This window comes from Colossoma macropomum, unplaced genomic scaffold (assembly GCF_904425465.1).
Source record: "Colossoma macropomum unplaced genomic scaffold, Colossoma_macropomum, whole genome shotgun sequence".
Lineage (NCBI taxonomy): Eukaryota > Metazoa > Chordata > Actinopteri > Characiformes > Serrasalmidae > Colossoma > Colossoma macropomum.
In genome coordinates, this window is record NW_023494797.1 from 13,332,974 (window position 1) to 13,360,525 (window position 27,552).

At 37.0% G+C, this 27,552-nt stretch overlaps 2 protein-coding genes across 2 annotated transcripts; one reads left to right on the top strand and one right to left on the bottom strand.

Annotated features, from left to right (window-relative positions):
* Positions 1-568: 568 nt before the first annotated feature.
* Positions 569-8,982, bottom strand: cd44a (CD44 molecule (Indian blood group) a). Its single transcript, XM_036584335.1, has 5 exons — positions 8,860-8,982; positions 3,808-4,458; positions 3,280-3,369; positions 3,095-3,173; positions 569-2,158 (listed from the first exon to the last, which is right to left on the bottom strand). The coding sequence occupies exons 1-5, from the start codon at positions 8,924-8,926 to the stop codon at positions 1,957-1,959; spliced, it is 1,089 nt and encodes a 362-aa protein (XP_036440228.1). The 5' UTR covers positions 8,927-8,982; the 3' UTR covers positions 569-1,956.
* Positions 8,983-13,775: 4,793 nt separating this feature from the next.
* Positions 13,776-26,423, top strand: LOC118817547 (APAF1 interacting protein). The gene is made up of 7 exons (XM_036584338.1): positions 13,776-14,085; positions 15,793-15,893; positions 16,718-16,766; positions 18,280-18,397; positions 18,478-18,613; positions 21,784-21,951; positions 25,886-26,423. Exons 1-7 carry the CDS (start codon positions 14,032-14,034, stop codon positions 25,983-25,985), a joined length of 726 nt encoding a protein of 241 aa, XP_036440231.1. The 5' UTR covers positions 13,776-14,031; the 3' UTR covers positions 25,986-26,423.
* Positions 26,424-27,552: the final 1,129 nt, after the last annotated feature.

The following is a 27,552-nucleotide window of genomic DNA, read 5'->3' on the forward strand; positions in this document are numbered from 1 at the left end:
ATGTATATTGTTTTTAATGTGGCCGTCACGGTCTCCTTTTGTGCTACCCCGTTTTATGTCAGAGTCATGAACATACGTGCATACCAATATTCACTTTTTGAATTTGTCTTTTTCCTCTATTTTTTCTATGGATGCTTATGAGAAATTGTAAATAAAGGCAACACAATGTCTCTACTTTCTCTCTTCTTTATACATGATGAAGCAGCTGGTCCATAGTTTTTATTCTTTTGAAATACCATTTAAAAGTTGGAATCACAGTTCAAAAGTTTGGCATCAATGAAGTATAATCAGTGTAGAATCAATCAGTGTAATCAATGTAAGATCAGTCAAATGTAAGTCCTGTGCAAAGTCACAACTTCATATAGCTACAAATAATTAGTTGGGAGCTGTATATATATACATATATATATACATATATATATATATACAGTATATTATATAGTATAGTATAATAGGACATTGTATGCATATAAATTAAGAATGGTGAGCTGCCTTGGAGCTCTACATCCTACAATGAGTGTATTAAGTTATCCATAATATCCACAATACTTGTATTTCAAAAGTGACAATCACATCTTAAAGCAGATAACTTCCAAAAAATAATTAAATTCATATTTACAGTATATTACTTAATCTTTAATAACTTCTTTTGGTTGCCAAAATACATGAAATATTAAACAGAACATCTAAAATAGCTTTGATGTCTCGCTCAGAGTATATCTGCATTGTATAAGTATTGTTATTACTGTACATAAAAAACAAACTTTTTTTAATACAAAAAAGTGATTTAAACTATTGAATAATAATGTTTGTGCATCCATTCACATGTGTGTGTGTGTGTGTGTGTGTGTGCATGTGTGAAAATATGTAAGGAATGTGAGAAACTTAGTCTTATTTTTCTCATTAATATTAATAAACACAGTCCCTTTTACCATTTAAGCATGTCTTCAATTCCCAAAACTAAACAGGCACATATAAATCAAACATACAGTTTTATGTAAAAGTTTGAGCGTCCCTGGTCAAATGACATGTTTTGTTGATTTTCTAAGCAGAAATAAGTCAAAACAGCCTCAACAGGGAACAAACTTAAATATGGCAATATTTTTAAATATTTAATATATATGAAAAAAACAAAACGTGAAATATAAATTGTGCCATATCTTTGGCAACTTTGCACATAAATGAGTTAACCTGATATTTGACCAGAGGCGCCCAAACTTTTGCATATTATTTACGTCAAGTAAAATTAGCTTTGAATCATTCTATTGTGGGCTGCATTCCTTGATCATCTGAAAGGCATCATATATCACACAGTACATAGTACTTACAGATAGATATTTACAAAAGCTTTATAAAACAGTGAAATAATGCTTAGGTCGTAGTTTTGAAATTAGATTACAACTTTCTGTAACACTTTACTGTAGAGTGCTGTTCATAAGGCCACATGACCTACACAAGCTTGTCAGGACAACTGACATAACCCTATATGAATGTTTATAAATGCTTATTCCTATAGGCATCATCTGTATAATCTGTGTAACCTTTATACTGAATGACGCTTATTGAAAAAAGCCTGATTAAATATTTATGTATGGTTATGTCAGTTGTCATGACAAGCTTGTGTAGGTGTCATGTAGCCTACAGTAAAGTGTTTCTTTGAAAGGTTTGACCGAAAAAGCAAAAAAGAAGTAAATTGTGCAATTTCAAGCTTGTGATTAAAACAAAGGTTGCAAATGAAAACGTGAACATTTCATTACTGTGTTCTGTCTGTAAAGTGATGAGTAAAGATCACAGTCAGACACATGCATTGACACTAACAGTTGTGCTGTGTCAGAGGCCTGAACACTGCACAGAATACGATGAAACAAAGGTCAGTTGAATCTCTTTGGCTTTGGTTTTTTCAGGGATCTTCTACGTCAGTTAAGACCCAACACTTTCGTTTCAGTCTCATCAGTGCTACATTAGATATTCCTTCTCAGGAGCTTCTTCTAGGGAGACGACCGTGAAGTCTTTATCATTCTTCTGTCCCTGTCCTGTGTTCATGAGTGTCACCAACTCCTGCTCCTTTTCTGACAGTGGAAGCGTTGCTGATTTGCCGTATTCCTCATTGCTGTCCTGTGGTGTGATGTTCAGGCTCCGCCTACGTGGCCCATACCACCTTAAAACAAAAAAGAAAGCAGGTAAAATAAATTCCAAATAAAAGCATTATTCTCTGTACACTATATATATACACATATATATTATGCAAAGGTTTAGTTATTCCTGGTGAAAATAAGTTCTTACATTTTAATGCACAATTACTCTTTATTTGCTGAATTTAAGATCGTATTGGAGAAAAAAGAAAAACATTTGTGCCACATTTTTAGAACAATTTTTAAGCCTTGTAGAGGATGTGTTCATTTATTTTCACTTAGAAAACCAATAAAACGTGTAATTTGACTGGGGTGTTCAAACATTTGCATACAACTTTATATAAACAGATCTGGGTATATAAACTAATGTGTATATTGTTGCTGTCAAAAAACAAAATTCTCCAAAATGCTAACTTTACAGGAGAGGGCAAAAACGTTCTTTACTTTCAATGTAAGTTAATGTAAAGTGATTTTATTCCAAGTCCTCTTGGAGCATTTCTATTGGTCTGTTCCTCATGAGATTTTCACACAATGTAAAGAACAGCTACCGTGCTTAAAACATGTAGAAAAATAAAAATTGAAAAAAACGTTTTTCTTAATTTCAGAATTCCTTCATTAATTTGCATATATGTAAATTAATCTACAGATGATTGCAGATGAAAATAATCTTGGAGCTAACTATGACACATTTATGTTTGTATATAGTCACTGTTGGAACAAAACCATGCATCTCTAAAGAAAAAACTTTACAAGAGCAGTAAAACCTTTTAATGTTATTGTATTATGATTCTATAGAATCATTACGTACATAGAATATGATAAAAATGTTATAGACAACAACCATAAATTGTTATTTAGCCAAAATGCTGAGTAATGTATGTGTATGTTGAATCAATTATAGACCTTGAGCAACTCAGAAATAAGAGTTAAGTCTTGTTGATTGTATGGCTTAAAACACTTACATGTCTTTGGTGGCGATCCCAGCAAACACACAGAGGATGGCGCCGAGAGTCATGCAGAATGCAAAGATAATCAGCCAGGCTAGACAAGAGGAATGCAGCACAGCAGAGTTAAACATGAGCTTTTACAGTATTTAAAAAGAATGACATAAATGGTGAACAGTGGAGTCTGAGGTGCTGCAACTCACCAGGTGTGCCCTCTTCTGCCTGGGCAGATGTCGTGGGTCCTGCATCGTTAGGTAAATTATTACTGTTTCGGCTATTCGGTAGGGAAGGTGCTGCAGAGAGAATGTGTGACCAAAGATTTGATTTCAGATCAAAATTCTTTTATTATTCTAGTCTCATAATACATAATATAGCACGTCATCACTGTCATATTAAAACTATATCTGATTGTTTTCGGTGGGGGGGCCGTTTTTTTCTTTACACCATTTGGAAACATCAGCTACACTTTCCATTGTGTGATGATTTCTTGATGAATGGACCAATAAAAAAGGCCCAAATCTTGTTACATTAAGGTACATTCAAGTTATGAACATTTTTTTCCTTCTATAAAGTTACCAGTTTGGAGGTTTAGTTATGACAGTGATGACAGGCTATTACCACAAGCAGTAGATATAATGTGGATTTTTAACTTCTATATGTATCTAAAGTTGAAATAGCAATTTCTCAAGAGCTTATTTGTGACAAAGTATGGTGAGAGGATGATGAAATACCTTCAGCATCTAAATCTGTCTCTGAAGCTTTCTCTTCAATATTTTCAAGTATAGTGGTTGTCTTAGGGGTTGAAGTGAGCCCATCTGAGGTGTTACCATCACGGTCCATCCCAGACCCTTCCTCCATTTCAGTGGGCCAGATCAAATGAGTAGTGGTGGGTAAGCCCCCCACAGGAGTGCTGATACTGGTTGAAGGGAGGGGATTCTTGTGAAGCTTTCTAGGGAGAGTCTCTAAAAGCATGCCTGAACCTTCTATGTTCATATTCTCATTGATGGTTTCTTCAGGTAGGAGCTTCATCTCAATGACCCTGAGTTCAGGGAAGGCCGTCTGTGCAGTGGTGTCTCCATTGTTCTCATTGGTGGGGAGCGTTGTTGTGTCTTGGTTAAAGGTCATAGTGGGTGAAGTCTCAGCATTCTCATTCTTTGGAACCTCTTTGGTAGATCTTGTACTGACCTTATGGCCTACTGTTGTCACACTGTCCTCCTGCAGGGACTGAAATGTTTTTCCTTCTGGGTTTAGGCTGTCTGGGGTAATGGCTGCCTCAATTAATCGCTTATTTCTGACCGACGATGTTGTACCTTTGACATCCACTATAAAACCATCAGCTATTGCTTCCCCAAGTACGTCCTCATCTGGATCAGGTTTTGCAACTATGGGAGAAGAAGGTCACATGGTAAATGGTTAAAGAACTGAATGGTTAATCAACTGCTTAGATGTTTTGTAACATTGAGCTGATCCCAAACATATTTCACTCTTAAACACCTGTATAAGTCAATTGCGGAACACTTTATTTGAAGGCTAGTGACATAAAGACTTCATAACACATGCAAAAGCAATTAATCACATATTTATAAAGCAATTCTTGATTAATTTTGAACAGTGTATGCCAGTAATTTCTGTCTACATTAAGTAAATGGCATTATATTGACATAAGGGAGCTTCAGTTTCAGTAACATTATATCAACATTAAGTGACATTATTCGTCTATAACATGGTAATGAAGCATTGTTCCCACATAATAGAACTTAAAAGACAGAGACCGCCTTAAGAACACCATGTACAGTTCCATGGAGAATTCTGATGCTCTTGAACCTAAGTGATCATTTTCATACATACATCTTCCCATATACATATGTACAAAAATCCACATGATGTTCCCCAAAAACAGAGTAGAAATACTCTTGGTAAAACATCAGTTGAGTAAAAGCAGACACTCCCTGACTGTACAAAAGTACAAAATTACTTGTTTTTAATGCACTTTAGCATCAAAAGTAAAAGTGCTGTGAATTATTACATTTATTTATTATTTCGATGAACAATTTAAAAAAACAGTTTTAGTTTTTCAACCACACAGGTCGCCTTAACAGAAACTTTACTTTTGTCCATAAACTCCAGTAGGAATATATTAAATTGTGTATCGCTGTTGTCGGAACAAAACCTCATATATCCAAAATGGTAACTTTACAGGAGAAGGAAAAAACATACTTTATTTTTAATGTAAGTCAATGGAACCAGAATTTTTTCCAACTAATTTTAGGCCATTTCTTTTGGTCCATTCATCATGAAATTTACAATCACCCGTAAGGGGGACAGGCATTTTCAAATTATGTCAAAAACTGAAAAATGATAAAAATGGAGATACGAGGTTTTGTTCTGACAGCAGCGATATGTGGGTGAAGCTGCTAAACAATGAGCCTCATTCAACAATATCTTCAAAAGTTTTTTTCTTAAATGTGTTCTTGAGAAAAATGCATATGACGATTTTAAGAAGAAATCTCTTCCTAAGAATGGTTGGTGAATGAGGCCCACTGTCTTTTCCCTGAATTTGTATTTGAACGTCTATTTTTCCCTAATGAACATAATTTCATAATAAGTTTATTTTCAGGGACCCCCAGAATTTTCATTTTGAAATATTCTGGGGGTCAAAGAGGTTAATTAAGGGGGTCCTGGACCCCCCATTTCACTAGATCTTCACCTTTTTGGCATAAGCTGTTCATTAACACTGAGGCATTCCTTTTTTAAATATCATTCACTGCATATGCATGTGTTATGAAGTCTCTATGAATGTAGCTTACAAGTAAGCATTACAGATCACTTTATTAATCTCAAAGGGAATGTTGTCTTTTACAGCAGCACAAAGTACAGTAAAGAGCAACAAGAGCAAAAGCATTGCTGTACACTTTTATACAGATGCATACAAAGAAGTTAAGGTATATAATAAAATACTAAAACAACCATAAAATAAAACCATAAAAACAGGAATCTACTTTTTAGTCCGTTCACTGTTCACACTGAGGTTCTAATTACATTTTTGGGTTTGATTTTATAGTGTTTGATTTCATTGTGGTCATCCTGCCATATTTGAGCTTAAGCATTTAATTTTACACCAAAATTCTCTAAAAAGTGAATGAAAACACCTAACAAACTTCAGTTTTTATGCTGATACATGCTGGATGTACTGAAAAGTTCCGCTGCAGTTCTATAGCGAACGTGGTACATTTTTAATCTTAAGTCTTTTTGCTGTGCTTTTACTGTTTCTATTTGGTAAGGCTGTGTTTAGGCTCCCCCACAGCACACACACACACCCCTTGGGAAATAAAAGAGAAATAATTTCCCAAAGCTAAGACAATTCAGGAGAATGCAAATATCACAAAAGGACTCTTGTTCGAACTTGCATCACTTCGCGGTTTGTCAGTTCACATGTCAGGGTGTGTCAATAAATACAGCATTTCAGAAGAGGAAGTCATTTGAAATTATGACTAAGTATCTATTATAACGTAAAGCAGCTGTGTTTGAATCATTAAAATTGGACTGCATATGTGGTCGATATCATGCTTTTCCACATAGCACAATTTTTCCCAGTACCAAGTTTGCTTTCTAAACCCAGTCTGCATACTGTCACTGGGGCAGTACCCCTCTTGTCACTGGGGTGGGACCCTAAAGGGTACATCTCAGTACTTTTAATAAGGGAGCATAACTGTACCAAAATCCACTGAAATTATATTTTCTATATTATACTGGCTCCACACACTCCGTCTCATCTACTGCTCTGTTTTAAACTTTAGGTTATGAAAAACTTAAAACCATTGTTGTACCTTTGAGGGAACATTTACACTGCTTGTACCTTGATGATGACCATGACCATTTTCTAACCTCTTCTTATATCTTTAAGGCTGATTTGTGTAAATGACCTCTGTTCTGGTTGCTTGTTCTCTATTGTGCCTCATTCAAAACAAAATTTAAGACTGAAACACTCCTTATAATGTAGCGCAAATGAATGAGGTTACACTGCCACAGGCTGAGTATATGGATATGCATATGTAAATGTGTTGCTTTTTGTGACATCACAGAAACAATAAATTCAAAATGTGTTGTTTTTTGCAGGGCTGTATGGACTGGAGAGTGAGTGGTACAAGTTAAAACTTTTTTATTTGTATTCAAAAAGTGAGGAAACTGTGTTTTTCCATGATATGGGCCCTTTAAGGAATTTTCCTATTCCTTTACTACTTCGTAAAGGAGTGAGAGATTTCCCTACTGATGTGTAACGTTAGGGCACCTTCTACCTGCTTAAGCCTCTCCCTTTCTTGCGTGTCATGAACACCTGCATTATCTGTATTCTCCAGAGTATCTAGCACTCACACAAAAGGCTACTGTGTGTGCTCACCAGGAAGCAGTTGGGGTTTGATGCACAGTGACTAGACTAGATTCATTAGAGCTGAGCAGAAATATGAGCCGGGTTGTGCCAGGCTCAATCCATTTAAGTGCTGCGCTCAAAATTGCAAGCCATAAGATGAGAGATTACCCGAAATCCATGTGACTTAAACAGACGAGAGAGAGTTTTACGGCTGATCAGAATAGCAGGGGCTTCTACAGTATAGTGTAATGACAGTTAAGGCTTTTTAATCTCTGCATTTTCTCTAAATTTCTCCAAAAACATCTTGGATGTGTTGTGTAAGTGAATGAGGGGGTTAGTACATCACTCTAAAACAGAGACTTTACTTTTCACTCGAGATCAGTCACACTGATGCTGCCTGAACCCTGAGTGACTTTCAATAGTTTTGAGATAAGATTATATTCTAAAATGTCATTTTTATGTATTTATGGTTGGGAGGTGTAAGACATCGTAAGGCAAAATAATCCCAAAAGAGATATTCATTTATTGATTTATTCATTTATATGGAATTACTGCTATTTTACCATCATCAACTTTACATATCAAAACTCAGAAGACACGTGTAGGTTCACTGGTCATTTTGAATGGTGAATAAAGCAGCTACACTTGCATCATCACCCCTGGTTCCTGTCACCACCACTGTAAAGCAATTCCGAGTGAGTATGTCTCTCTACAATGAACCATTTCACATCAAACCACTCTACGATACTTTACATTGATCTAGTCATGCAGAAATTTTGAAGAATTGGTGGAGTTCCCCTTTACAGAACCAGTGTTACTGAATATAACAATACAGTTGCTAAACGTATGGCAACAGTGCTGTAAGACTATTAGAAATATTCAAAATAAATGCTATATTAAACATACAGGTCCTGTAGGAGTTGTGGATGATGTCAAGCAGAGGTGGGAAGAAAAGTTTAAACTAATTCTGAAATAAAAGTATTGCTACTTCAGTGAAATGATGTGTTGAGGACAAGTAAATATACTTCTCCAAAAACAACTTGAGTAGAAGTGCAAAAATCCTGAGTTCCCTATAGAACTGCAGTGGAACGTCTTAGTACATCCAGCAACTAGCACTCTCAGTCTAAAATACTAAGATAAACCTCAAACATCAGAGCTGTGACCATTCACAAAGCAGTACAGATGCTTTTAGTAATATCAGAGATTGAAATAAGGCCATGTCAATGAAATGTCAATAGGATACAACTGAAGGAAACATAGATTGCTCTCCTCATGAAACTGGAAGTGCTATCATTGGAAAATACAAGTACAAATCCATTAAAATTCTACTTGAGTACATGTAACCGAATCAATACAACTACGCACCTTTACCTACAAGTCATAGTAGAGCAGTAATACATTCAATAGCATCACTCACCTTCACCCTGAGTGAACTGAAGCACCACTAATCCCAATGTAACCAGCACAGGCAGTAAAGTCTGCATAGTTACTGCTACGCTCTGTCCAGGACGAGTTGAAGCGAGTGCGTGTCGCCGTGTGTTCAACGCTGTGATTTCGAGTTCGAGAGAGTGAGTAACATGCCTTACCTCTTTTATAAACTTGAGTCATCACCTTGATGACACACTCTGAGGTGAGTGATGGGTGGTGCTAGTGCAAACACACCCAGCCTATTGTGTCACACTCTTCCTTTCTCACTGGTCATTAGTCTACCTCACAGACCGAGCCAGACACTTAACCTGCATCATGTGGATCAACTTCATCTTCTTGGACGTCACTGGGGCTCACCTTAAGAAATATCGCATTGCTTAAAAGCAGTTTTCTATAAACACGCTTAATTATAGTCATAAAACAAATATTTACTGGAGGATTATGTGAGATTTACACTCTAACGTAGACCTTTGGCACTGATTTGTGCTCACATGTTTCAAACCACGCTGGATTTCTGTGCATCGTGTTAAAGCATATGTGTGTTTTGGATACATTCACTGGCCACTTTATTGGAAACCCCTACTCTGTAGCTCCCTCTTGCTGGTATATCTGTTGAAGTAGTTTAGCCCTTCATTGATGGTCAGTTTCTGACCACAAGTCGCTCTTGGCTGGATATTTTTGGGTGGTGGTCCACTCTCAACCAACAATGGCACTGACCCCAGCAACCTCAGCTGTGCCAGATACACTCATACAAGCACCACCCATTACTAGGTCAGTGTTGAGATTGATCCACTGTACAAATAGTCCGGTCAACAGGTAGAGTCAGTTGTGCATAGGGCTGGCCTGAATATTTTGTACATGTAATTGTATCTTCATCTTTTCAAGCCTTTAAAAAAAGTTATTGTTAATGACTTAATAAGATAGTTATTTAGTAAATAAACTGAATAAATGATACTGCTTTATGCAAAAGTTTGAAATGACATTTTATTGATTTTCTAAGTGAAAAGAAGAATCTGTAATAAGAGTCTAGTGTACTATAGATGCACAAGAAATCTGATTAAAATATATATTTCATCTAAAATATTTAAGTATTGTGATCTAACACTAGTCTCTAGTGAGGGTGATGCTATAGCTGGGGAGCTTAGAGTCTCAAACCTCTTTGTTGTGGTGAGTTCAGGCAGTGGATGGAGTTGCAAAGACTGGTGCTGCTGGTCATTCCACGGCACAGGAGTCTGGCTTGTGGATGGAGTTCTAGCCAGCATGTCTTTACGCTGTGGACATTTTTCGGTGCTCCTGTTGCCTTGTAACATGTCCAGGAGGGCAGGCTGCACCAGCTGAGTGGGATACCAGCCAAGCTGCATCTAGATCACATTCACTGTAGCTCTAAAAGCTCCTCGTTCCTCCACTCCACTCAGCTATGACTGAGCTCAACTTGGCCTACGTGTTGCTCTCACTGCTGCTTTCCATAATAAAAAAACAGCAAAATAGCCAAATAAAACAGACGAAGTAATTAACCCATTAAACCTCAGGCTTATTACATACTAATGATTATTATTCAGTAACTAAAAGGACTTCAGTGCAAACTGGCTGAGCTATTCTTAGGTTATAGAAGTGTGTAATAAAACTTCAGGCCTTGGCCATTTAAGGGGTTAAAACAAACTCAAACTGTAACCATATTGGTAATAAATAAAATGATAATTCTAATAAGTTACAGCCTTAGCATAGTAAAAGCTATATTTGAGTGAGAGGGCTACAATCGTGGCTTCTAAAAACAAATAAGGTGCGTGAGCAGCTGGGCTTTAGCCTGACTATCAACACACAGTTATTTTTGAACTACATTAAAAAGCATGTTTAAAATTATGATTAACTATGAAACATAATTATTATTGGGCCTTATTCACCAACCATTCTTAAGAATAAACATCTTCTTAAAACCCACTTACGCAGTTTTTATGAAGATTCTGACATTCACCAATGTTTTCTTCTCTGTGGTTTAAAAATAAACACGTCATGAATCTGACATAGACTTTTTTAGGACCTTTCTCAAGAACAAATTTAATAAGAAACTTAGGGAGATATTGGTGAATGAGGCCCAATGTTTTTAAGAATGATTTTGAGAGCGAGTGTTCGAGTGCTCATTCAGACATACCAATGAGTCTGGGCAACGACTGGTAAACTTTAATGTAGTTCTTTAAGTTACTTCATAAAATGTTTAGCAAAAATGGTATTTACTTCAGAGAAAAGACATTTAGGACAACTTCAGACTGTTAGTAGACTCTTTGGCCCAGTCCCATTTCTTATTTTTACCCCTACCCCTTGTTTTCAAGTGTCACCTTGCCCCTTGGAACTAGAGTTACAAGGGGTAGTGGTTGAAATCTTCCCCATGAAATGGGACCCTCAAATAAAAAGAACATTACTTCATTAACAGCTACTAGGGGGGGGGTGATAATTATTTATTATTGCCCATCCCTAATTCTTGGGTGATATGAAGTTGAAGTCAGCTATTCGCCAGCTTCTTGTTCAAATTTTCCTGCTCCACTGAAGCAGCAGTTACATTCTGGCGCTACCGAGACATCAGCATACTACTAGTGATTTTTAATGCTTGTTATGAAGAAAAGGACCATAATACATTGAAACAACATTAAACTAAGACAACGCAATGGCTATCATAATTTTAACTGAGAAAATATTCACATTTGTGGGTTTCTTTGGTCGCTCGCACAGACATCCTGCCGGTTTTTCTTGTTTTCTCATAACACTCTATTTGGAGTGTACCTCTGAAAAACCTCCATTTGGACGCCCATGTAGTCCTAACACTTCACCCTACGCTTCTATCTCAACAAAAACCAGGACACCCTAACCCTAGACATGAACACGTAAAACGGAGGGCTAAGGGCTGAGTGGTAGGGGCGAGGGGTGAAATGGGATTGGGCCTTTGTGTGGTGACTGAGTTCTGTAAAGCACAGAGGTAGAAACGTCAAAGTCTGGGGCTGCTTTTCTTACAGTGGTGTTGGTGAGCTTGTGTTCATTGTAGGAATCATGAACTCAGAAGTGTACAAAGACATTTTGGGCAAACCTCAGGCTGACATTTTAAAACAATGAACCTATAGACTTATAGACATATAGACTGTATACCTGGCTCATAAAGTGGTCAGTGAGTGGACGTACAAGGTACGTTTCTAATAAGGCACACGGTGAGTGTAAGTTTGACTTGATTTAAGAGGTCAGGATACGGAAAGTTGTGGGTGAAAATCATGTCAATGGAAATCCTTGGGAAAGTAACCTCTGTCCAGGAGGCAGCCTTGAGGCATTGTGAGTCAGCTAAATGGCCCACCTGGCTGGGTGACTCAGGAGGGTGAAACAATTCCTCACTCAAGTTTGTGTCAATACACGTTCATTTCCTGTTTGCGGTTTCCCCTGCAATAGAGAGATAAAGAGCCGAGCCTTTCGGCTAGTAAGACCCAAACAGATAATGCCAGAAGCAGGACAGGACCTGATTTGAGTCTTTCTGTAGAATTGCAAAACATGCATGGGTGAAAAGCCAACGGTAATTCTACAGAATTCGCCTCAATCTTAATTCTAAAGAAATAGTGTTTGATTTAAGATTAGTTTAACAGGTATTTTATCAGCAGAGTGAATATTAAGTCAGTTACACAGCACTCAGTTTACATTATCCTTTCACTAACACCCTTAGACCAAAGGCTTAGAATTGTTCTCCAGGTTTGCTGACTTAACAGAAACAGAAGAACAAGATTATATTTATGTGGTCGGTTTTACTCCTTGACTGTCAACACGTTTCTCTGTGGCTCTCCTTACATCACCATCATTTTCTCAAATCTGTAAGAAATAAATGTTAACATATAATCATGTCAAAGAGGCCAATCAAAGTTCTCAGACCGTGTTGCCGTAAGTGTAAAATGGCTCTGTCTGGGATTTGCCCACCAAAAACAGGGTTTGGCTCCTGTCATTTAGAATTACACAGATGCTGTGCATTACAAATGAGTTGTGATGAATATAAATGCTTGCTTTGATAAATATGAAGTAGACAATGATCTATATATGAACTTTATTGTTACAAAATGATTAAATGCCTGTATTTATTTATTTGTTTTGTTGGTTTCTTTCAATGAACAAGCAAGCCTTGTCTTATCTTTCCTGCTGATTAAAGGATCCAACGATTTTTTTACATTTCTGCATAATTCAGTGGTTGAGATGTAAACAAAGCTAGTCAGAGTGGTTTGATGTAAAATGGTTCATTTGTAGAGATACTTACCAAATCAGATTTCTTTACAGTGGTGGTGATAGGAACCAAGCATCCCTATCTCTACAACCCAAATTTAGCCATTTTGTTTACTACTCAAAACCACCAGTCAACCGACATGTGTTTTCTGAGTTTTTTAATATGTAATGTCAATGATGGTAGGAAAAAAATAAGTTTAGTTTGTGGACCATTTTGCCTGAAAACACCCTTCATGTATCCCTCCACCATGAATGCATTCAATTAAATTGATTTAAATACATTTTAGTGCGAAACTTTATCAAAAAACTACCGTAAAGCAATGTCTAAGACATCAGCCTGAGCATTCATAACCATTTCATGTAATAACTGAGGGAGCTTTTCGAGGCATCAAACACTACAGACATAAACAGACTCTGTTTCTCTAGAACTAAGCATTTCACACCACTCTGAATTATTCTCTTGACATTTTAACCATTTCATTATGCACACATTTTAAAATGTCGGTGGATCTGTCCTTTCAGTGCGGATACAAAGGCACCACAGCGCCATCTCCCGGCTGTTTGTCGCAGTGTGCCGTGTCCATAGAGAGGCGCAGACATGCAAAACAACACAGCTTACCCAAATTTTCCTCTGCGGTATTATCCAGTTTTCACATGACTGGCCTTATAGTGTAAATAAAAACCCGATAATAAAGACCACTTTATGTTTATTTTCTCAGCAACATTTTAACGACATCGTCTGTTTAGTGTTTTTTTATTCAGGCAATCTGCTATTAGGACTCAGGGGTCTTTCTTTCTTCCAGCGTTGGGAAAACGCAATCAATCTAAACAAGCTAAAAGTTCTGTTTCTGGGTGATCAATAAGTTTATTGACAGATTTAGTCTGTAAATAAATCAATCGATCAGTTTAAAACGTTCAGAACATGTCGTCCGTTCACTGTGCGGCTAACGGGGACTGCAGCGATACAGCGGCGCTGGTAAGACAGCTAAGCTAACTAACAGCTTCTTGCTGGAATTTTCCGCTCCACCTTAAGTGGTGCAGTAGGTGCTGTAACGTCTGAGGAGCCAAAACGGAACTGCTGCCCCATTTAAGGTGGAACGGGAAAATTCGGACAAGAAGCGAGTAAACAAGACACTGACTTCGGCTTCGTGCTGACGTTAACTGATAACTGAGCTAACAGCGCGGACAGTGACCCTCTGACAGTTTGGTTTGGTCACTGTAAGCCACTAGTTTCGGTTTTACTGATACCCTGTAGAAGCCAAAACATATATAGTTAGCGTTTCTGTGAACAAAAGTTCAGAGAAGAAACATTTCTAAATCTAACGTTCAATGTAAAGTCACAACGACTCATTTTGGTCGGTAGGTGATGAAGGGGTGGACGATATGGCAACAAATCTAATATCACGATAACCTGCTTCAAGGCATTTTCACGATACGCATCACAATATTTGACGTTAGTTTTTTAATTTTTTATTAAGTTGGAACAGACAAAAAAAAGAGCCAGCAGTGCTAAGAATTTGTATTTTTTATTTTTTTTCATACATTTTTAAAATACTTTTAAAAAAACATTTCACACATACTAGGATGCACCAAATCCATTTAAACTGTACTAATTTTGCTCCCTTTTTAATAAAACATGCAGTTGTTCAGTGCTATTTAAGTACTCAGTATCTCAGTATCCTCAGTAAAGCACATTGTGACTGAATGTGAAGAAATTTGTCACAATGACGATAAATATCACTTTATTACCTCCAGTTAGCAGTAATGTTACAATGCAGCATAGGTTATGTTCATTTTTCTTTTTGTTAAAGGATGCTTAAAAGGGGTACTTAATCATATCTATATACATACTATAGGTTCATGAAATTGCATTCTGAGGTAAAGAATAGATTATATGTATGTATCTAGGGAGCTGTAATTATAGGATTACGTGGGAAAAGGTTAAAAAAGCTTAAGATTTTCTCTCCTGATCAAATGATAGGGCCGAACTAAATCACAAGGTTTAATAATAGCCCTGGTCCTGGAGTATTATTAATACTACTGGTAATACTACTACTAATAATAATAATAATAATATCAATAATAATAATAATATTGTTGTTATAAAAAAAAATAATAAATTGGTCTGGCTCAGATAAGTATACATTTTATTTTGAAACAAATTGGAAATGCACGTTTTTGTGCCAAAGTGAATAAAGCTATAAATTAATTTCAAGAGCTGTAAACAATACAAAAACCTTAACTGCCTGTTAAAAAAGTGTCCATATAGTGTCCGTTTTCAGTACTTCAAAACTGAAATCTCAACATGTCGCAAAAGCAGAGTTGAAATATGTGCAGGGTCTTTGCTAAGTCTGACATGAAACATTAACTAAGTTATCCTTTTTTAGGCTAAGTAGGTGGATTCAAGTAAATCTGCTGGTTTTCATGACCACCAAAATTACACATACAACACAGGCTGATTTTATAGCCTGTTTTTCCCATATATGGACTGTATGGACTGAGTGAACAGTGTGTTTTCAAACTTAGCGCTTACATATAACAAGTATATTACATATACTTATATAGGAAAATTCAGTTTTCCATAATATGGGCCCTTTAATAAAAGTGCCTGTATTGGGTGGTTTATGCTGCCAGATTTTTTGGCTCGTGGATGAATATCAAACTGCGTTTCTGTGATTTCCAGGATAAAGAGCATCCGAGGGTGCTCATCCCTGAGCTCTGCAGACTCTTCTATCAGCTCGGCTGGGTGACGGGAACGGGAGGTGGCATAAGCCTCAGACATGGGTCGGTAAACTTATTAATATGTTTGGTAGCATTTTACTTTACAGATCAGTAACAAGTAGGAAATAAATATGGTAATATTATGGTAAGATGTTGTATTTACCTAAAAATAGTAAGTTAGTAATTGTAATGGTATCAAAGCCAGTCATAAGCTAAAAAAATAATAATAACAATTTTACCATCCTAAAAATTACAAGCTAATATACTAACCTAAATATTGCATGCCTTTGTTGAATTTTACTGCTCTAATACCATTTAGTTTCACTGTAACTGTGTCTGTTTATCATACTGCGCCTGGTCATTTAGTATTTTACAGCATTATTACCACATCATTTTAGCAGAACTCCTTCATTATTTTTGAGGTCATGACCCTAATATTGTAAAACCCTTTAAGAAAAGATTTGGGGTGATGTTAATTAAACACATTTTATGTTGCAGGAGCTGGGCACATTATTCCTGTAAATGAAAACAATAATAATAAGCTGCAATGACTGAATAATTGTTTAGTGTTACTCGCTTTTACTGTAATAGTTCCTAATGAAATTATTTCATGTGGAAAATCTGGAAAATACATTATTTTACCATTTCATTACCAACTAGTCACCACTATACTTACATATTATTTAGTAAAAACCTTAAAATTAGCATGTATTTTTAGATAAGTAAAATGTTATATTACCATTATTTTATTATTATTAATATTATTATTATTATTATTATTATACCTCACTTATTACTGATGTGTGCTATCAGTATTTTTACCCTATTTTAAGTAAATAGGTTAGTAATTGTAGTCATAGATCTGCTGCCTGCTGTTTTTGTAACAGAGACCACATCTACATCGCCCCATCTGGAGTTCAGAAGGAAAGAATACAGGCAAGTAACTTTCTTTTTCTTCATTTTTTCATGCTTCACTGTACATGTGTCATCTCTGTCCCTCTGTGTGGAAATTGAGCCATCAGTAGCTGTAACCCGATAATGTAAACATGTGGGTCCTTTCAGGGCACAGGTTTGATCACTTTGACCCTGTTCACACTTGGTACTTGCAGGACATGTAGCTGTTCAAACCTGACATTTCCATGTGTCTCAAATGCGTCTTCAGAGATCGGATTTCGTGACCGAAACAAGGGTACCACCCACATTTACTACATCGGTCTCTTGCTCCGTTTGTTGACAATAATGTGCCTTGAGTCCATGTTTGAGTCCAAATGAAAGAACTGCTACACATGTTTAGACCACAAGCCGCTAAGGCGACTTATAAACAGATGGCAGAGACAAAAAATGAAACTACGCAGTTGTTTTCGTCTCTGCTGTGATGATGCAGCTGATTAAGGTGGTCCTAAGATGGCTGCTGTAAAAGATGCTTCAAAATGCTTTAGTGTTCACACTATAAATGTCATGTGGTCATATTCATCCCTGATCACCTCCAAAAGTGGTTTGAGTGATTGAATTACAATATGCCTCGATGACCCATTGTACCTCGTTCACACCTGTGCTTAGTGCTGTCCACTTGTGATCGGGTCACCCAGGACGCATGCTGTTGCCTAGTGTGAACGGGGCCTTTGACAGTAGATATGGATCACAGTCAAATGTGAGCCATGAGGGCAGAAAGATTGGATGTAAGTAATAAGCTCTGTTCAGGCTGAATTAGTTTTACCTGGGGAGGTGCAGTAATTTGAGTGATTACAGACAAGATCTGTGATTTAATCCAGTACAAAAGTCTGCTAAGGAATAATTGCAGATTGAATTACCTTCTGTAATTCGCTGAGCTCCCTCAGTAATAGCAGTCCTGTTCAAATCGACATCACAGTAATGTTATAACAAAACCAAGTAATAAAGAATGGCACTTTCACTTTTTTTTTCTTTTTTTGCAGCCTGAAGGCAAGGCTAATGGCTTAATAGAGCTTATTTGACTCAGTTCCTTAATCCTCAAGTTTATGAGAAAACTCCTAAAATCCAAAACAATCTGATGTACTGTATATTTCATCACATATGCTATGATTATGCTCCTTCATTTGGAACTGCCCTTGATTACGGGTGTCAATTCACAGTGAAATGAGATGTAAAGTCTTCTCCCTCGTCCAGTGTTGCCTTTTTTTCGGCACCATATTTAATATTTGGCTGCACAGCTTGTTGTTATTGTTCAGAAACGTGGCACCTGTCACATGATGCTTATATAAATGTTAGCACAGTGTTTCAATCCAAGCTGTTTGGTGTAATTTGGGGTAATTACACAGATCCTTTATTCTGTACCGATCGGCCAGTCAAATCGCGTACAAATAACGTTACCGGACTGCCTCTGGTAAAACTAATCCAGCTCAAATAGGGCTTTAGGAATATTTTTATAGCAGTTGTGAGTAACAAGTGTCAAATAACTGTTTGTTGGCAGCCAGAAGACATGTTTGTATGTGACGCGGATGAAAAGGACATCAGCAGTCCACCTGCATGGAAGAAGCTGAAGAAAAGCCAGTGCACCCCGCTTTTCATGAATGCCTATACTATGAGAGGTGAGAGTACACATACAGTCTCTGTACAGAATTTGCCTTGCTCAACATGTTATTGAAGCTTTTTCCTCCTCCACCTGCAGGAGCCCAGGCAGTAATTCATACGCACTCTAAGGCTGCGGTGATGGCCACTTTGCTGTTCCCTGGAAAAGAGTTTCGTATTACTCACCAGGAGATGATCAAGGGGATCCGCAGAGGAAACTCAGGCTCAAATTTCAGGTTGGCAGAATCTGCTCACTGACATTATAGGTGATACTGGTGTAAGTCTCGTTAAAGTGATAGTCTGGCAAAAAAGCACATTTGCATAATTATCCCTTTATGCGCAGTGCAGTTCAAAAGTATAAGACCACCCTTCATTTATGTAATTTCTGGTGAAAATGTGCATAAGTTGTTCATTTTTCAAGATAAATTTCTGAGGAGATTATGTAAAAGATTTGCATTAGGAAGTGTAAAAGTGCTGTATTAAGTAAAAAAAAGCATTTTTTAAAAACTGGAGTTAAAAAAAAAAAAAAAATATACAGAGAAAAGGGGAAGCAAGATCCATCAAAACTGTCACCATCAGATAATCCAACCCCTTACAGCTTTCATCTTAGAGAGATGGGAGGTGTTTCTGTCCATCCTTCCACTGTGAGAAGACATCTCAACCCTTTGGGTCAGAAAGGATGTGTAGCAGTAAGAAGCCCTTTCTGAGGGGGAACAAAAAAAAACAACAAAATTTGCAAATCAAACAAAATCATTGGTATTGGGATTACTTGGATCGTGAGAAGCAGAAAAAAGCAGTCTGTCAGAAGGATGGAAACTGTAATAAAATCAGAGGTGAAAATTTTATAATGTATTCAGTTTTTAAGTTTTTTTTTTCTAAAATTGAAAAATAAATATTTCATACATAATGGCTGTTTTGACTGGGAGTTAAAAAACGAGGGGTGGTCTCTGACTCCTGCACATTGCTGTGTCGTTCAGCCAAGACGTGTTTGGTGTAAATGTTGTTTCTTTAGTTTTGCACTACAAAGCTAATGTAGCTCACAAGTAATGGAAGCTTGTACCCCACCAGTTAGCATTGTACATACTGCATGCCCGAATTATCTCATACTTGCTGTAAAATACATGTAGTTATTAAGTAATCTTAAATACACTGACCTATGCAGTTATGAAATCAGTAGTAATGCTCAGTCATGTTCTGAAAATTACTATCTGCACAATAACAATACAGATTGCAGCTGCATGATCAAGCTCAATTCCAAAACAGTTGGGACAGTATTTGAAATGCAAATAAAAAACGGAAAGCAGTGATTTGTAAATCCACTTTGACCTTTATTCAAATGAAAGCAGTACAAGATATTTAATGTTTTATCATATCAACTTAATAGTTTTGTAAATTTAAGCTCATTCTGAAATTGATGCCTGCAAAACGTTCCAAAAAAGTAAAATGATTAGTAACATTTGAAAAATGTTTTTAAACATTTTAAACATTTTACAAAGGGGGTGCTTGCACAGCAGAAGCCATACATCAGCACTGTCCTGAAACACTGCCAACTTCTCTGGACTTGAGCTCATCTGTAATGGACTAATGCACAGTGAACATGTGTATTGTGGTCTGGCAGATTAGCCATTCAGTTTGTTTATGGAAATAATGGACATCGTGTTCTCTGGGCAAAAGAAGAGAACCATCCACATTGTTACCAGCATAAAAGTTCAAAAGCCAGGGTTATATGCTGCCTTTTAGAACATTTCTGTTTCAGGAACTTCTTGTGAACTGCTTGTTTCAACATGACAATGACAAGAAACAGTCTACATGTGATACAACAGCATGGCTGTGTAATCAGAGTGGTTGTGCTAGACTAGTCTGCCAGTTTCCTGTTGAAAACATTAAGAAGTGTAAAACATGACAGCACAGGCCTCATATGGTTGGGCTGCTGAAGATTTGCATGAAGAATGGCAAAAAAGTTCACTTTCAATACTGGATCTATTGGTGTCTTGAGTCTCTAAGCGATTATTCATTGTTGTTAAAAGGAAAGGTGATCAAACACAATGGAAAACATGGCCCTTTCCAACTTTTTTGAAATATGTTGCCAACATGTTTTTCAATTTAATACAGGTCAAACAGAATTTACTAATGACTGTGTTCATTTTTTTATTTGGCATTTCACATACTGTCCCAACGTTTTTGGAATGGGGTTTGTATGACCGTGTAAGCCATGCTTGCTAATGCAAAGTAAACCAACAATAAATACCAGTTATAGTGAGAAATTTAAAGATGTAGTATGGAGTATCAAACAGACACTGACTAAAAGCTGAACTACTTTAATAACATATCTTTAGTTTCGCTTCAGGAAAAAGGAATATAGTTGTAGTCAAATATTAGGATACAGGTTTAATTTTCTGCTGAATAAAGCAGAGAGTACCCATGACAAAAGACAGCATTAGGGGGACATTCAAATGGCACATTTTCAAAACTCATACTTAAAAAGTAGCAGGTCACTCTTTTGACTGTCGTGTGTTGGAATGGGCAGCTGCATACTCTAGCACAGGGGTCTTTAGTTAAAATTCTATAAGGTCCAGTTAGACAAAATTTCCTTAAGCAAAGGTCCGGAACATCATAAAGTCTAACTTGCATTATGACTCAGTGCCATATGCTCTATAGTGAAGTAGCCCAGTAGTTATATCAACATCTTATGTAGTCAACAACTGACTCAAATAAAGTACAATTCAGTAATATTTCAACAACATTTATTGTCAATTTTCTCTTTTTAGAGTGCTACGTGAAATAACTTCACTCAGACTCACTTTCTTTTCCTACTTCTGTGTGTGCGTCACTCACTCAAGTGTCAGTGCTCGTCATAATCTACAGATCTGATTGGCTGAGTAGCGTCATGTGTGATATTTACAGTGCATGCGATTGGTTTGTAAGTCTAAAGCGTTACCATAAAGGCTAGAAAAGTTACGCTGATTAAAATAGGACCACCTCGTCAAAATTAAATAATTCTCCATAGTTTATCAGTTATAGGTGCAGGTCCGCATAGGAAAGCGTCTGGGTCTGGATTCGGACCACGGTCCTCCTATTAGTGACTTCTGCTTTAGCAGTTACTGCAAATTACTGCCTGCACAAACAGAAGGGAGCCCCCTACCTGGTCATGCTGGTGCTGACAACAGAGTTTACTTCATAATGCTGAAAATGTCTCTCTCAAGACTGCATCAAATACAGCTGCAGTGAAACAAGCACACATTTAAAATGGAACCCCTTAAAAAGCCAAATGACTATTACACACTTCTGTAACTTATAAATATATCCCTTTTAATCTTTGTTGATACTGAGTAATAAGGCTCAGGATGTGATACAGTTGAGATTTTAATAGGTTAATGTGACTGCATGTGTTGTGTGTGTTTTTAAGATATGATGACACTCTGGTGGTGCCCATCATTGAGAACACGCCAGAAGAAAAGGACCTGAAAGAGCGCATGGCCAGAGCGATGGAGGACTACCCCGATTCCTGTGCTGTCCTTGTCAGACGACATGGAGTCTACGTCTGGGGAGAGAGCTGGGAAAAAGCCAAGACCATGTGAGATACAGAAATCAAGATCTGTCATTATCAGTTATAGAATTAATGGACCGATTATTCTGCACGTTAGAACACCCCTGGTCAAATTACATGTTTTGCTGATTGTGTTGAAGTTCACATCCTGTACAGGGAACAAACCTACATGGCATTTTTAGTGCACAATTGCTGTTTATTTTCTAAGTTTAGCATACTTGAAAAAATGAAACATTAGGGGCCAGATTTACTGCAAGAGGTGCTTATGTTTTTGTATGGAAGTTCGTTCCTGCCAGTTAAAAGGGCTGCATCCCAAACCGCATGCTAAATAAGAGTATAAAAATGGTGCACCACCATTAGAAGTGCCTGTGGTTTGGGATGCAGCCAGAATGTTTTTTATTATTCTCTGATTCTGGTTACGATTCATCAGGTCAAAATAATGAGTTATTTTCTTAAGATTTAGATTTCGTAGGTCAAAATGATGACTAATAATTAAAGAACAAGTTATTGCTCTTTCAAAAAATTTAAACACAATACATCAACAAAATAATCAACATAATACATCAATATTATGAGAAAACAATATACTATTTTAACATAATAAATAATAAAGTACTTATTTTGACTTTCTGGTTCATTTAGTGGAATGTGATGGACTTGAAGGGGATGAGTGCACTTAGAAATTGTTTAATATTATAAAATCCCCTGAGAGCTTCCTACTTGCTTCCTACTCACTTTTTTATTCCCTGCATCAAATTAATAATGATATGACATGGCAAAGGTTCACAAAATGTGCGTTATAACTCTGTTTTCTCCATCTCTCAGCAACCACAATGCACACACTTAGCACCCACCACATTAGCACCAATATTTACTATCAGTCTTCGTAAATGGGAGTCGGTAATTTATTCTAATAATATTCTCCCAGTATTTAGCTCTTTGAGAGAGAAACTCCTATAAATGCATGTGCAATGAGGCGAAAGATCAGCGACCACCCTTTTGATCTTATAACAGGCGCTAAAGAGCCGTGGCCCCTTTTCAGTAAAACACAGTAGTCACTTGCCAAGACAAGGTTTGCGACGGCACAAAACGTTAGTAAACCGTTCCAAAATCTAAAATGTGCCATAACTTTTGACAGACCACGTTTTCTGTTTTAAGTCTTGTTAAATTCAGCAAAAACAGTAAAAAGTCCAGCAGTCCTGCTGTGTCTGATCCACTCATATCAGCACAACACACTAACACACCACCATTACATCAGTATCACTATAGTGCTGAGAATGATCCACCACCCAGATTTATACCTGCTCTGTGGTGGTCCTGTGGGGGTCCTGACCATTGTACAACAGAGTAAAAAAGGACTAACAAATTATGCAGAGACACGGAAAGACTACAGTCTTTCACATTGCGTGGTTTTCATCTTGATTAATTCAAGAAGTTTGAGAGAGGAAAAAAAACCATGCCGCTATCATATATTTGGGGTTCAAGGTAATTAAAAGAGCACAGCCGGAGTAGGAGAAAGTAATTGCCTCTTTAACCAGTTCTGTCCGCTTAACAGGAATAATTAGGGTCATAATGTTGGATTACTGCAGTAATCTCACAGGTTTGATTAGGATGAGTAATTCTCAGTATAAATTTACTGTCTTTCAATTGAACACGAGTTATTCTGGAAGCTCACAGCTTGTAAAAGCACAAATCCAACAAAATAGCTGGAAATCTTGCCTACAAAATTACTCAGTTAGTTATTCTGCAGCATCTTCTAGAGATCCTTAGATCAGTTTTGATGACTGCAGTACCCAAAGGGACTGGACCAAACTGGAATGCCTAACAGAGTAGCAAGCCAGAAATGATCTTTTTTAGTAACAGCCAAAACATCACAGCAGTGGTTAAACATGGTTGCAGATGTGTCACAATCTTGCAGAACCAAATACTACTTTTCTGAATTGTGTCTGAAAATGTAAATCTTTTGATTCTAATAGATCAGGATGGCACAAGACAGGACATCCCAATCTAGACGTGGCAGGGTTCCCACACATCCGGGAAAACCTAGAAAGTCATAGAAAATAACATAAAAAAAAATAAAAAGGATAATATGTCCTAGAAATATGTGAGAAGGAAATAAGTGTAAAGGTGGACCATTAAACCACAGTCATTGCATATTGCAGCATATTTATTCTTGAAGATTTTTAGAGGCTAATACCCAGTTTAGCCCCGCCCACTAATGCTTAAGTTTCAGAGGGTGTTTCGGCGTAGGCAGCTTTTCAAATGACATACAGGGCAGCCAGTCAGGACAGAGCTCATCCTTAAAAGCACGATAACAAAAACAGCTTAATTTTAAGGGATAAAGAAAGGTTGGAAAATAGAAAGTGACATAGAAAGTGAATGATAACGTTCAGTGAAATCAATGAAAGATAATAATAAGTGGGCCTCAGAGAAAAATACATAAAAGATTTAATGCAAAATATATCAGCAGTTATACATCATATTATGGTGATCTTTTTGTGAGCAACTGCAGTTGTTTACATAAGTCATGGAATTTGGAAATCTCACTCAGAGCTGACACTTTAAACATTCTTTAGTACATACTACTGTATAATTGGGAACAACTTATGACTACCTAAGTGTATTTAAATTGTAATTAAGCTATAACTAAATATATGTTACTTGCAGTTAGTTAAGCTTTTAAGTGCTTTTCCAAACAATTTAAGGTGCACTTGAGTAGGTTTAAGTATATGTAGACATAACTGTCATTACATTTGGAATACATTATAAATATATTACTGGATGTACTGATACACTTCAGTCCTACTTACTGTGTTATATTGCAACTAAAATGCACTTCAAAATGCATTTTAAATGATATTATAATAAAAGCACTCCAAATACTTAAACACATAAAACCTGTATTTCAGTGTAGTTTTTAAAAACAAAGTATACACTTCAATATATTAGGAATAACTGAACACAATGTATATATGCTTAAATTATATTTGTGGCCTTGAAATACATCTTCTGTGCCCCAAAGTGCTTTTCTGTTCTGAAACAAGTTACGTTGCAATGGTGTTAACTTAAGGAATTGTCAATTCTGCTGTACATTAAACATATTTTAAATGTATACTCTTAGGTGTACTGATGCCCCTAACTGATTGCTAGTTAGTTAGAAGTTTATTGCAATTAAAATGTAGCAAAAATGTACTAAAAGGTTATATATGTTATGAAAATACAGAAGATTATAGTATTCTATGTATACTTAAAGTATACTATTATTGTACTTAAGTATGCATCTTTTTTGCAAGGGTTTTTATGGAAAATGGTTTCCTAAAAGCCCTGAATTAATACCTTTTTGGTTTAATACAGTGTCCCAAGAGAGTGGAATAAGTTAACCAATAACAGAAATATGAAATAAACGTGTAGATACCTTTACCAGTTTTAACTCAATACTAATACAATGAGTCTGAGTTTAAATATCTAACTGAGTTCACTGAGAGATACATGCACATCATTAACTCTACATCAGAGTTTCTAACTGAATGGTAAAAGTTTTCCAGCCACCAAACAGGAAGTAGTTGACTGCAATCAGAGGCACCTGTGGTGACACTTTTTGAGCAAAGTGGATAATTACTTTGTCTGCACAAAGTTACACGGAGGTAAATTACGCTGAGGCATGCTTAAAAATAATAATAAATAAGGACTTATCATTTGTATAATGCGCTCAATCAGGTACACATTGTTCCAGTGTCAATGGAACAATCATGGACCGTGAATCATGATCATGGATTGGATAACGTAGTGTAGAATAAGTAGGCAGAGCATCAGGCAGAACAGCACTACTCCACAGAAGAGTATTCAACACGGACACGCTGATGAATATATTACGCTCTGATAGTTCCATTCATTAGAATCTCAGAATCCATTAGAATAACTCACTCATAAGGTCATTTCTGCTTTTTTTTTTTTCCTCCAGGTGTGAATGTTACGACTACTTGTTTGACGTCGCTGTTCAGATGAAGCAGTTTGGTTTAGACCCGTCTGCGCTGCCCACTGAAGCCAAAGGCATTGTTTGATGTGAGGTCCATTACTGGCGTCAGGATGACATCAGCCTTTAGAAAAGAAGACAATGAAACACGTATTTCTGCTGTCAACCTGGAAGAACTGTGAATGTGCTTCAATCAGACATCAGCTTCAATCAGACAACAGCTGGTATTATATGTGTCCAGGTGCATCTTTTTTGATATTTGTTTAAATATCACCATTTCAATAAGGACAATAAAACTTTGATTGCTGTGATTAAAAAAAAATCTTTAATGCTCCCTAACTCTCCCTGCTGTTGACAAACCCTAAGAATATTCCAGACCTTTCACATGTTGTTTTTATTTTTTTGCAATTATGATTGGTAGTCAATAATTATAGTATGTTTTATCAGCAAATTGGTCCTTAAGTCAAGTAACTAATATTGCAAATTTTGGATATTCTCTCCCTGTCATTAAAGGAAATGGCGACAAGTGGTTTTCCATGCATGAAATTGCATGTCTGCTTCTCAGAAAACCTTTCACCCTTTTGGAGCTTTTAATTCTCTCAATGGAAGGCTTCCTGAAATAAGCACATTTTTAAGCAGCTATTAATGCTGACTCACTACTCGGCTGCTTATTCTTGCATTTGAAGATTTATTGAAAAGTCATATTTTTCCCTCCAGGGCTCAAAGCTGTTAAAACAAGAGCCGGTACAGTTTGTTGCTCTTCCTTTCCTCTGGCTGACGCCTCGTCAGGAATGGACAACATGTTCTGGTGAGACATGGTGTTGTTAGCAGATGATTTTTATGAATGTGGCTGGTTATTAATTTAGATGGAGTATGCACAGTATAAAATAAAAATGGTAAAACAGAGTGATCTTTTTGGCCACAAGGTGGCAGGCTTGTCTTACAACTTATGGCATCGCCTATGAGAATTTAAAATGCATGCTGCAAGTGAACATTCATATAATCCAGGTTTAATAAGTCTGCACCTTAACTATTGAGGATTTTGTTGAATTCTTGATAGATGGTGCGCGAGGCGTGCAGGGAGTAAGGGAAAGGTTCTTTTTGTGATGGATTCGACGACGAGGGGCTCTGTGGAGCCAGCCTCTGTTCTATTGCCTCCTAGTTTTCACCGCCACCGCTCCCTCATCTATTTGAATGAACATTATTCCCTGAGGTGCCATAACTCGCAGGCTGCCCACGTCTGCTGGAGGCTGCTGGGCTGGGCTAGGCTGATTCAACCCCTCTGTGACTGCTCTCATCATTCCCTTCGCGAGTGTGCCTCCGCTGCAGTCATACCTGCTGAGCAACAGCAAGACATATCACAGCCAATTCTCACTGGAGTTGTTTATTCTAGTCTAGTTAATTTGAGGGAAGTTGACTGATGCTGACACTTTGGCATTTAAGAAAAAGGCCTGACCAGCTGTTCAAAAGATTCAACACATCAATCACCTGAGGAGATCTGAACTGTAACAAATGGTGTCACAATAATGTTTCTTATTGAATAGATAATATGTGGCATTTCCTCCGAACATGGTCATACTTTAAAGCAACTGCCCAGCCTTCATTTATTTGATTTACCGTCAGAATGGCTGTCAAGTTATTCAGTTTTCGTATTG